This window comes from Rhinatrema bivittatum, chromosome 2 (genome assembly GCF_901001135.1).
Source record: "Rhinatrema bivittatum chromosome 2, aRhiBiv1.1, whole genome shotgun sequence".
Lineage (NCBI taxonomy): Eukaryota > Metazoa > Chordata > Amphibia > Gymnophiona > Rhinatrematidae > Rhinatrema > Rhinatrema bivittatum.
In genome coordinates this window covers 108,743,744-108,756,933 of record NC_042616.1, presented here as the reverse complement: position 1 = coordinate 108,756,933, position 13,190 = coordinate 108,743,744, and the positions used below count along the sequence as shown (strand labels likewise).

Genomic DNA, 13,190 nt, shown 5'->3' with positions numbered 1-13,190 from the left:
CAGAATACAGAAGGGTGAGCGGGAGAAAGGAATGAGATCACAGTTGAGTCACAGCTTTGCTTTTAAAGTTCTTTGTAATGATCATTTTTACACTGCAATGTTTCCCTTTTTACTACGGGCAGGTAAATATGAACCATGAGGGAAAAAATCAGGAGCTTCTGAATGTCCCCTAGTTTGACATCACTGAAGTTTCTACAACCAGTGTCGTCATCTCATTTTTATTCTGGGATGCTCTTCAATTTAGTTACAGATTCCATGGGTCAACAGAAATGACAATTTTGTGTTTCAGCTAATGAGGACTGGAGTCTATAAAGAGAGATACATGTGGCATGTATGCAAGAATTCGTGTTTCTCCCTACAATCCACATTCAAGTGATCCAATCACTCTTTAACTTTTTTGTTCATATTTGTATAGGTAGGGCTCCATTGGGATCTTTTCAAAGGTGTAGCCTTGTAGAAGGGCTACACATTTGGAAAAGCACCCCCACACGAGGCTGCTGCAATGGTTGTTTCCTGTGTTTATTTTAGACAGAGACCACTAGAGGATTTTTAGGTTGAAAGCCTAAGGGAGAGGAGTGCTTTTTTTCCATTTCCTTTTTCTTGGAGAAATCTTAGGCCCCATTTAAAGGTCAATGAATTTGTGGAGATTTCAAGACTTTCTGATTGATTTTATCTTCTGAGGTTAGAAAAGAGTCTTCATTTTGGAGCTTGAATTTGAAAGGAAGATTTTTCCATCCTTCCTTTCTCTTTTTCTTTGGGAGCTTGTTTATTTTCCATCTGGCTCTCTCAGCCTGAGAGAGTCAGTGCCCACATGGCTACAGTACATCAAACTGAAACTAAATCCCCCTAAAAACAGACATGCTATGGGATTGAAAACAATGATGACCACAGCCATATCCTCACAAAAGTAACCTTGGAAGGAACAGCCTTACCCTTCAGCTGTCAAGTCTGTAGCGGGCTGCGACCCACGGAAATCAGGGTTCAAATCCCACTGTCACTCCTTGTGCCCTTGTGCAAGTCACTTTACCCTCCATTGCCTCAAGTACAAAATTAGATTGTAAGCCCTGTGGGGATAAGGAAATACCTACAGTACCTGAATGTAATCCACTTTGAAGTGCCGAAAAGTGAAATATAAATGAATAAATAAATAAACCCTAGATTCCAAACTCACCATAGAAGCTCAAATACTATCAACAACAAACTCTTCCTTCTTTCAGCTAAGCCGATTACATCACTTCTGCTCTTTCTCTGATGGTCCTACCTTTGCAACAGTAGTCCATGCCTGTATAATCTCCCATCTAGACTACAGCAACTCCACCCTCATCAAGCTGCCTTAGAAACTAAACTATCGGCTACAGCACGAACCATACTAGATGCCTAGAAATTTGACTGAATCACCCCATTCCTGAGAACCCTACACTGGCTTCCAAAACAATACCGAAACACATTCAAAATATTGGGCCTGGCATTCAGAACCCTCATGGGTTTGGCATCATCTACTCCAGAATCCAACTCATTCCATACACACTCTCCCAGTCACTGTGCTCATTACCTCATGTCTGCCTGTTGATTCCAGCACCCAAAGAAATATGTCTTTCAGAAGCTAGGAAGAAACCTTTCTTAGGATCAGTCCCCACCCTCTGGAACTCTCTGCTGCTAGAGGTCAGGCTTGCCCCAGACCTGCTCACCTTCAGGAAGCAACTGAAAACCTGGCTATTAGTAGCAGCTTTCAACCAACTCTCTAAATCACACTGGCCATCCAACAATGCACAAAACTGTACCATAATTGCACACTCACTCCCTTCAAGTTGTCATACTCACAATTGCACTACTTCCATATTATGTAACATGCTCATTTTACCTTTGATTGCAGAGTTCTCAATTATCAATTTAGTCTATGCTTATTCTATACCTAAATTATTGCAACCATAACTATGCTGCATTGCATTTATACTCTGATTGTTTTTTGAATTAATGTTTGCACCTATATTTACATGTCTGATTGAACTGGTTGATATTTTCACTTACATTTATATCAATTCATTGACGTAGTGTACTTATGCTTATATTCTGAATGTACATTTTGTACACCCAGTTTGTGCACATTTGTATACCCAGTTACCATGTACCCTATTCCTTTTGTAAACTCAAATTTCACTGTAATACAATTTGAACTTGTCAGCTGGAAAAGCTTGCTATAAATAAATGATGACGATGATGGCAATTTATTTATTTATTTAATGCACTTTTTTTCCCCACAATTTCTATAAAAGAACAGTGTGGAGTACAATATACATACACACTAGTCTTAAATATGCATTCACACAGGTAAACAATCCAGCATCAATAACAATTAAAAAAATATATAATATATATAAAAAATGTTAGATAAACCCTAAAATAAAAATATTAATTTCATGATGTCAGACAGGATAAGTTTGTATAAACATATATGAGTTAAGTTTCTTCCTAAATATTTCAAAATCTTTTTGCAATCTGAGTTCAACATCTAATGCATTCCAAAGCACTGGACCAATTTGTGAAAATGCTTTGTTTCTAATTTGTTGACTATGACACTCCTTTACATCAGGCACTACTAACAGGCATTGATTTCCTGAACAGAGAGCACAAATTGAATTATAAGGTTTAATCAACCCAGGTAGAGGATGTCCCTCATCTTTCAAGGCCTTAAATAAAAGAGTCAGATTCTTAAACTTTACCCATTCAATGACTGGAAGCTAATGTAAAGTTTTAAAACTGATATGTTCATGATACTTTGTACATTTTAAGACTATCGCAGCACCATTTTGATTTATCTGCAATACCCTGAGAAGTGACTTAGGCAGACCTATGAATAAAGAATAGTAGTAATCTATCTTTGATAAAGCAAGTGCTTGATTAACTGTATGGAAGTTTAAAGGGGTTAGCATAGATTTCAATGGACAAATCATTTGTAATTTATAAAACACATACCTTGCAACCAGACATATGCTATATGTAACATCAACTGCAAGGTTGTACCAAACTAGACCCCTAAACTTTTTGGCACTCAACACGGCCAGAACTGAGCTACTATACATTTCTCCACAAAGTATTCACCCTCCTCTGATACCAGGTTCAAACCCCAACTCCACCGTTGCCTTCAGCCAACAGGATCGCAGTCTTGGCATCACTATTGACTGCCACCTCTCATTTAAAAAACACATCAACAACACTCTCAAATCCGGTTACTTCAAACTACACTCCCTCAAAAAAATCAAACCCCTTCTGCACCTCAATGATTTTCGCACCATACAGCAAGCATTCATTCTTTCCAAAATAGATTATTGCAACGCTATACTACTAGGTTTACCCAAAAGTACGTTGCTGCCTCTCCAGCTTCTACAAAACGCTGCTGCACGTATCCTCACTAACACACATAAAAACGACCACATCACCCCTGTTCTTAAAAGCTTACATTGGTTACCTGTTGCCAAAAGAATATCTTATAAAACCCTCACACTGATCCATAAGGCCCTCCACAACCAAGACATGCACTGGTTCTCTGATCACCTCATCTTTCACAAATCAAATAGACCAATAAGGCAACAGCACAGGGCTACTCTTGTTATTCCCTCACCAAAGCAATCAAAACTTGCTTCCACCAAAGCTCGGGCACTTTCTTTAGCTGGGCCCGTCCTTTGAAACAAACTCCCTCCCTTACTGCGGCAGGAACCCTGCCCAAAAAATTTTAAACACAACCTAAAAACATGCCTCTTCAAGCAAGCATTCACTTAACATCCTCCCCTGGCACTTTTTGCACCCCTCCCCTGGCACTTTACAATTTGTAATTGAATTCCTTATTATTGTTATTTTACTTCTATTATTATACCCGACAGTTTTCCTGTAAATAGCTCCTCCCTTCTTTCCTCATTTTTATATTTTATTTTCCCCTTTTTCAGTTATTGCCCTTCATAAGTTATGATGTTGATTCTGTCTTGTTATTAATTATCTATTCTGTTCCTTTTTACATTTTGGTTCCAATTTCTATGTAAAGCTCGGTTAGCTATAATTCTGTTTAATGTAAACCGATGAGATGTTCCCAACATTCATCGGTATATAAATCTTCTAAATAAAAATAAAAAAATAAACTTCTAGCTTCAGTTGTTACAAGAATTATTACATTCCCAAATATAATCTCCTGAATATCATTTGTAGAGGTTTGACTAATTTGCAAAACTACAGTTTTCTTGATGTTTAAAACTAATTTACGTTCACTCAAGTAGGCCTGTATTGTTGTCAAACATGCATCAAACCTCTGTCAAGGAAGTGCAGTATATAAGGAATATGGCAAACAAAAAATGAGAATCATCAGCATATATGAAAAAAGAAACATTACGTTCGCGAAAAAGAGTTTCTATAGGATGTGTGTGTATATATATATATATATATATATATATGTAAAATAATCTGATGACCATGAAACATAGAAACATGATGGCAGAAAAATACCATATGATCTATCCATACAACTTCTCAGCTCTATAATCCCTACCACTCTCTCACAGATCCTCTGTGCTTGTTCCATGCTTTATTGAATTCAGATCTCATCCTTGTTTCCACCACCTTCACTGGGAGCCTGTTCTCCGCCACCCTTTCTGTAAAGAAATATTTCCTTAGGTTATTCCTCATTTATTCCCTTTAACCCTTATCCCATAATACCTCATTCCAGATACTCCTTTCTGTTGAAAGATACTCACGTCCTGTGCATTGATAACACAGGTATTCAAATGTCTCTGTTCTAGATGCCCTGTCTTGTCTTTCCTTAGATTAAGTCTGTTCCCATATGCTTTACAATGGAAACCACTGACCATTTTAGTAGCTACCCTCTGGAAAGACTTCATCCTTTTGAAGATGTGTTCTCCAGAACTGTACACACTATTGCAAATGAGGTCTCACCAGGGACTTATAAAGGGGAAATATATCCTTTCTTCTGCTGACCACTCCTCTCCTGTTATAAATCTGCTGCTCAGAGTTAGCAATCTGTTATCGAGCTCCTCCTGTAGAGGGAGGAGTTGGCAATCTGATATGGATCTCTTCCTGAAGAGGGAGGAGTTAGCAATCTGTTGTCAATCCCTGCTGCTAGGAGTAGCAATCTATAGGAACTGCTCCCCAGAGGCGGAGTGAGAATCTGTAATACCTTATCTCGCCATGGGGAGGCATTAGCAATCTGTTATAAGTCTGCCAGGGAGTTAGCAATTGGTTATGGATCACCCTGCCAAGGGGAAGAACTAACAATTGTAATACTCCATAGGCGGAGTTAGTGTTCTGTAGTGGGTTGGCTTCCCACAGAGTGGCAGTCATATAATACTGCTCTAGTAATGTAAGGAATGAACACTTGAGGTAAGTTGGTGAATCCCTGGGCCGATGGCAGATGACAGCGCCCTCAAGAGGATGTCCTAAGAGGGACCACCGGCTAGGCTGGAGTATGGAGACAAACGCAGATAGTTCTTTATTAGACAGGAAGTAGAACCACCAGAGGTGGCAGTAGTGAGCTGTGCCCGGCAGGGCTGAAGTCCCTATGATACTGGAATTGCGGTCTCTGGGTTGCTGAGCTGTAGAGAGAAGACTATAGATAGTGAGTAGCCAGGGTATGCTGGATACATAACCAGTAGTAGATGATACACTCACAATTGTAGATATCTGTAGTGGCTTCTATGCAACAGAGAGTCTTCAGTATATTCAAGAACAGGAGCCGTAGGCGAGTGCTGGTTCCTATATGCAGTCTGGAATGAGAACTCACAATAACTGTGTATGAGATGGCTTATGGAATAGAAGAAAGTCTTTGGAGGGTTTTAGGAACATAGGCCCTCATGGAGCGAGTACTGGTTCCTATCTGCAATCTATAATAGCAATGCACAGATATAGATATATGATAGCTTCTGGTTTAGAAGAGAGTTGAGAAGAGATTTAGGAACATGGGCCCTCGTGGAGCGAGTACCGGTTCCTATCTGCAATTTATAATAATGACTCACGATCTCCGTACCTGCAATAACGTCAAACAGAAAGAAGTCTTCGGAGATTAGGAATATAGGCCCTCGTGGAGCGAGTACTGATTCCTATCTGAAATAGAACTCACTGTGTTCATGTCTGCGATCGCTTCCAGGTAGTAAGGAGTCTTCTGAGCATTCAGGGACGTAGGCCCTCGAAGAGTGAGTACTGGATCCCGTCTTAGCAATCTGAAATCAAGAAGAGAGAGCAGGGCCCCCGAGGAGCGGGTACCCCTAGGTAAGGTGGTGGAGGCAGAGCAGCGGAGGATGAAGCGGGTCGGAATGATCCCCGCAATCAAACCCCTTGCTAACTCAACTCGTAGTTGCAAGCAAAGACCTTTTAAGGTGGAAGCGGATGACGTCACTACTGGGGGACGCCTCCGAGGTTCGCGCCCTTGCCAGTACAAACTCTGGAGCGCGCGCAGGCACGCACCCTTACGTCATCAGGAACATGGCGGATCCGCCGCATCAGGCCAGCCCAGGGATTCCAGGAAGTACGGCGAGGAGAAGCCGCAGCAGCATCTGTCCGTCAGACCCGAAGGGAGTCGCCTCTAATGTAGAGAGGGTGGAGCGAGGGCGAGAACAGGCACGAACGCAACATCTCCCTATGCACTCAAGCATCCTTCTGGCTTTTGCTATCAACATATCCGCTTGTTTGGTCACCTGAACATCATCAGATATGATCATCCCCAGATCATGCTCTTTTTCATGCACAGAAGAATTTTACCCACTAGACTGTATATCTCTGTTGTGTTTTTGCAGCCCAGATGCATGACTGTATTACTAGAATTAAATCTTAGCTGCTAGAGTCTAAATTATTCCTTATGCTTCACTAGATCTCATCATGTTTTCCATATCTTCCTGGTCATCTATCCAGTTGCAGACTTTGGTGTCATTTACAAAAAGACTAACCTTTCGCAATAGTCCTTCCGCAATATCACTTGCAAAACTGTTGAAAAGAAGGGTCCATGTTCTGATCCCTGTGACATACCACTAGTAATGCCCCTTTTCTCAGACTGAGCCTTAATAAATAAGGTTGTGCAATTTGCAGTGCAAATATCCAAAACACATTATCTCAGCAGAGGTAAAACTGTGCATTTGGCCAGAACTAAGGATAGTGCAACATGCCCTATTGCAAATCTGAGGTATTATTAATATTTGTCAGTGAGGCCAAAAAGTGATGTTCACCTGTTAGTGAACACATATAATTCCCCTCTCACAATATACCAGTTTACCAGCATCATGAAAAAGTTCTTGAAAGCAATAGATCTTGATACGTTTTAAGTTGAAAACCCATTACTTTCATACCAGGGCTGTAACAACAGTAGCAAAACTTGTCCTTCCCTTCTCCCACCTCAGATGATAATGTGGCCAGTAGAAATAAGAACATTTCAAAGGCTACAATAGATCGGACTGTTTGGTGAGTATAGAAGGAAGAATAGCAGTAGGTTTTTTGTTTGGAACAAGTTTCAAGATTTTTTTAGTTATTTGCAGGTCCTGTGGTACAAAAAGCAATTCTGGATTTACTTCTCAGTTGTATTTTGGGCAAAGAGAGCATCTGAAAATTCTTATATGGAGCACTTTGGCTGAGCACCCAAGGACATCCTGGTTTGCTAGTTAGGGCACAGAGGAATGAGACAGGAGAAACTGAGTTTGGAAATCATTCAAGAAAGGATGAATTTGCCTGCCTCCTCTCTTCCCCTCCAACCCCTCCCTCTCCCCCATTAAGCCAACCTTGTAGACAGTGATGCATGCAGTATGAAAGCATCAGGTGGATCAAGTAGGCCATCATATAGTTGTGTTCATTGTTTTATGGCTTATAAATTATTTGGTTGTTTCCTATTTTCCAACTATCAACAAAATGAGGAAAACAGACCAGCAATTTAATTCATGTTACTGGTGACTTTGCTAACTCCACCTTGCAGGAAGCAACTGATGTATGTTGTTAAAGTTAAGGGTCTTAGTCTAAGCAATGGCTAGTGAAGGTTGCTGCCCATTTGCAAGTAGCAATTTTAAATAAGACTAGAATTAAAGTTGCACAATCATAGGCAAAGTGGCACGCACATTGGCCTCCTTTGACCTAAGTGTGCTTAGTAACCCCACTCAGTGCTGCAGTTTAAGGAGAATGTTCTAGTTGGTCATACCCAGGCCCATAGCTGAATTGGTGGGTCAGTTCAATACTGACCAAGTTCTTCCCCATCAGTATTTACAATAACAACCAAATGAACTGCATTTGTACACAGATTGCCTTGAGTGACTCTGTCTACCCAACAGGTTATGTAATGACTGTTGTTTACGTAACATATTTATTCTAAAAAAGCTTCAGTCTTATTGTATCCATTTTATTTGGTTGCTAGATGAAAAACTGGGTGGGGAAGAGAGTAAGAATGAGATGGAGTAAGGGGAAATGCAACCAGTCTGTGACTGCTGTGTTAAGCCGGGGGGGGGGGGGATGGACAAACTATGGCCCGCGGTCCAAACCCTGCCCAATGACAGATTTTTTCCAACCCTCCTTCTCCTCCTCAATTGGTCCCATTAGAACTGGCTTACCGGCACCTTCGAGTTCATCAACGATGGCCTGGCATCACAGGTCTTTGTTGATGACTTCAACCTGGATATCGGCAGCCGGAGGCAACATCCCCCTCAGAGGGAGCAGCGGGGCAGGAAAACGAGGAGCATCACCTAGCTGGCAGCGAAAAAATGAAGAGGCCGCTGGTAGATCCCAACCCACAGGCAGCGAAGAAAGGAAGAGGCCGCTGCGCATCTGCACCGCTGGGAGAACTGAGCTTGCAGTATTAAAAGTCCATGTGGGCAGCACTTTTTCTGTGCTGATCTTGCGATATACTAGTGTAAGGAGTGAGCTGATTACTGTATTCCATCTTTCCTTCCACTCTCCTCTCTCTCTCACCTCCCTAAAGATATAGATACATGCTCACGGATTATACCCACAAAGCTTAGCATGCTCCTATCTCTACTCCATCTTGGACCAAACATGAGTTTGCTCCACCTCCCCATATTTTTCTCAATCCAACCAACTATCTGCAATACCATTACTACTTCCTGAAAGAGTTATTTTCAGTACAAAATATATTGAAGGGTGAATAGTATCTAAAATTGATCTGAAATTTATTTAAAGCTAACACCGAACTTAAAGAAACAAGTTTCCAAATCTATCTATATTAAGCTGTAATGTGCCCTACCTAACACTCAGTATCAAATGCAATACTTGGGCAGAGATCTACCCCACTAGTAAACCTTGCATGGTTAATTTTGCATTATTATAAGATATGTGCTCAAAGTTGCTAATTTTTCTCCTTCCAAAATTATATTACTTGTAGGAGGGACATTTTTTTCCCAAATGAAATTATGCAAATCTGCTAGGGTAAAGTAAATGTTTCATGAAATCAATGACTGTTTAAACTGTGGGGCTAAATTGTTTGTATATAAATATTACCTTTTATATTCCATTTGAGCTTTATGTAGATGAACACATTACTTTAATGACCTGCATTTATGAAGTGAGAGAGGGAGAGACTCTCTCCGAAATCCTCAGCAGCCAGATGGCTGCTTTTTCTTGCATGAGATTAAAAGATGTTTCTAATTCACAGCACTGCATCTGAGGAAAATTAATATAGCCAGCTAAATTGCTCGTGTTTTTGGAATAAAATTTAAAGAGAACTTTTTAAAGCAATTGGTGTCACAGGTTCCTTGAGCAGATTGCTCTCCAGGTAGAATATGCCGGTTTCAAACATTCAGTAATTAATGGAAAGTATTCCGTGTTAATTGACTGCTTCAGGAAAGGGAACTATAATGACTCCTTATTAATCATGAACAGAGATGTAGAGCATGGAGGCCCCAAAATAATTGCACTAACGACTAAGAAATGTTAATTAATGAAAAGAACAATGATGTACAAAATTAGCTACATAATGCATGCCAACAATGGTGATGGTGCTTTAAACACATTATTTAGCATGGCAACCATTGCCTTAAATAGCAGAATTTTTTATCAATTTGCCACTAGAGCCTGGAACAGACAGGCTTTGAAAATATTACCATGGTATATGTACATAGGAAAACTTTCTTCCAGATAGAGATTTTGAAGTTACAGCTTGAGCTAAACAAAAATAGTCACCAGTAAATTCATAACCAGGCTTTCATGGTCTTGTGGACTGAGCACCATGCCCTTAGGTTTCAGGTTTGGCTGCTTAGAACATTAACCTGAAACAGAAGAGAATTCTCAGGCAGATCATGCTCATTTTAATTTTACTGAAAAACAGAGACTATTCAAATGAGGGTAAATAAAAACAGCAAAAGTTCTATGTGACATAAAACCCACTTCCTAAACCCAAAATGGAACCTGAGCTTAGCACCTGGTTTTGCATTTGTAGAATTTGTGTGAAGAAAAAATACGACAGATATGAGCTTTAATCACGTTTTTGGAAGTTAGGTTCATGTTTGTTTTCCACTATTGTAAAATCATCAAAATCATTATCTGCATGCTTTTCCGGAGATCTCAGAGTCATAAAATCCTTATCTTCTGTATATCCACACATGGTGTAACTCACTAACCCCCCCCCCCCCCCCATTCCAAGAAATAGGATTATATCACCCCATTCTTCAGAGAATTCCACTGGCTCCTGATTCAAAATCCATGTTTTCAAAATCCTCTATAGATTTTTTTCTGCTTATCTCCCTGACCTCATTCTATTCATAAACCTTTCAGTTTCCTCTGTTGATCTATTTTCTGTTTTCAGTTTGTGCCAGTTCCTAAATTAGTCTTAATTGATGACAGATCTTAGTCTATTTCTGAACCCTCCATCTGGAATAATCTACCATTATCTCTTTTCCACACCATTGTTTTCTCTTACCTCAGATACTGACTCAAGAATCAACTCATTTTCCTTGCCCAGGAGAATTAATTGATTTATTGTAGCTTCTTGAAAATTTAACTGTGAATGTACGGTATTATGAGGCACTTTAGTACAATGCTATATAAATATGATATACAGAGAAAGAATCATATCAGTCAATATGGCAGTGTCTTCTAGAGACATATCCAAAAATGATGTTGAAATATTTTTTCTGTAATTTTCTCTCCATGAGTGTTGATTTGTTTTCATGTTAGAGCACATTTTCTTTTCTAGTCCATTGCTTTTAGATTTGGGACTATCATGCTTTTGTCTCTGTTTCTACTTTTCTATGATGAAAAGGAAAAGCCAGAGATCAACTGGAGTCTGTGATTGCCTGGAAATAAACTGGGCAAATTAGATGGGCCTTACAGTCCTTTTCTGCCATCATATTCTCTGTTTCATATTCTCTAATGTAAAATTGTATTGTACTGTCTTATCACAAAAAGCAGAAGTGAGAAATTTTATCAGTATATCTCTGAAGCTAAATCACATAAGTTCTGATAATAAAAACTGAATTTGATAACATTTTAGAATTCTATAATCTACTCTGGACAATGTTATTGGAATATTGGCGGAATATAAATAGTTGAAAAATAAATAAGTAACATGTGTGCATGCTTAAACTTTCCTTTAATGCAGTTCCATTTGTTCCGTCCCAATCACACACCAGTATATTTTCACCCTGATGTTTATGGTTTTCTTTCACTCTAGATGGAACATTCTTGGGTTACAAGGTGGTCTTCTCAGCTGCTTCATCGAGCCCATCTACTTGCACAGCATAGTTGTGGGAAGTCTTCGTCATACTGGTCACCTTTCCAGGGTAATGAGCCATAGAATAGGAGACATTGGTCAACTTCCAACTCCATACCGACACAATCAGCCTCTTCTCAGTGGTAAGCTAGTACCTCATTGAAAGACAAATTATTAGTTTTCCAGCAATTTTTATCCAGTCATACTAACTGTGCCCAACTTGTACATGTTTATTTTATTTTTTAATTTATATGTCACTTATCAACATTTCTAAACGATTTACAAAGGCACATGATTCAAGATCAAGCAGCAAAGCCATTTGATATTACATTATAACTTATATACACAGAGATCCTCTCTGCTTTTCAAATATTTTTTTCTCTTTGTGTTGTTGGTGACATGTCCTTCTTTTGAACATTTTGATTTTATGTATGGCATGAAGTTCTGATTTAAAAATTTCTAAAATTATTAAATTTGAAAAGCATAAAAGTGAGATATACTTTAAACTCCTGGATAAGAGAAAGCGAGACTACTGAAGTATAATATATTTAGGATAAAAGAATAATATGTAGTATATACTCGAGCAATTTTCACAAAGCCACATAGTAGTAAAGTACATAGGCACTTTAAAAAGGGGGTCCAGGGGTGATCCAGGAAACTATAGATCGGTGAGCCTGGCTTCAGTGCTGGGAAAAATTGTGGAAACTGTTATAAAGAATAAAATCACAAAACATTTAGATAGACATGGTTTGATGGGACACAACTAGCATGGATTTACCCAAGGCAAGTATTGCCTCACAAATCTCGTACATTTGTTAGAAGGGGTGAATAAACATGTGGACAAAGGTGAACCAGAAGATGAGATGTATTTGGATTTTCAGAAGGCATTCGACAAATTCCTGCATGAGAGGCTTCTAAGAAAACCAAAAAGTTATGGGATAGGAGGCGATGTCCTTTTGTGGATTGCAAGCTGGTTAAAAGGCAGGAAACAGAGAGTAGGATTAAATGGAAAGAGGTAAACAGTGGAGTGCCTCAGGGATCTGTACTTGGACCTGTGCTTTTTAATTTATTTATAAATGATCTGGATGACACAAAATTATGCAGAGTAGCAAAATCTCAAGTGGATTGTGATAAATTGCAGGAGGACCTTGCGAGACTGGAAGATTGGACTTCCAAATGGCAAATTAAATTTAACATGGACAAGTGCAAAGTGATGCATATAGGGAAAAATAACCCTTGCTGTAGTTATACAATGTTAGGTTCCCTCTTAGGAGTTACCACCCAGGAAAGAGATCTAGGCTTCTTAGTGAATAATACATTGACATCATAGGCTCAGGGTGTGGTGGCAATCAAACAAGCAAACAGAATGTTAGGAATTATTAGGAAGGGAATGACAAATAAAAGGATGGATATCATAATGCCTCAGTATCACTCCATGGTGAAACCGCATCTTGAATATTGTGTACAATTCTGGTCATCTCATCTCAATAAAGAAAGT

General features: G+C 39.3%; 1 protein-coding gene across 1 annotated transcript in view; it reads left to right on the top strand.

Moving 5' to 3' along the window:
- Positions 1-13,190, top strand: part of ADARB2 (adenosine deaminase RNA specific B2 (inactive)) — a 1,217,300-nt gene that overhangs the window by 1,143,206 nt on the left and 60,904 nt on the right. Inside the window, exon 8 of the mRNA XM_029588545.1 lies at positions 11,654-11,835. Within this exon, the coding sequence (XP_029444405.1) occupies positions 11,654-11,835 (182 nt within the window). The remainder of the gene's footprint in view (positions 1-11,653; positions 11,836-13,190) is intronic.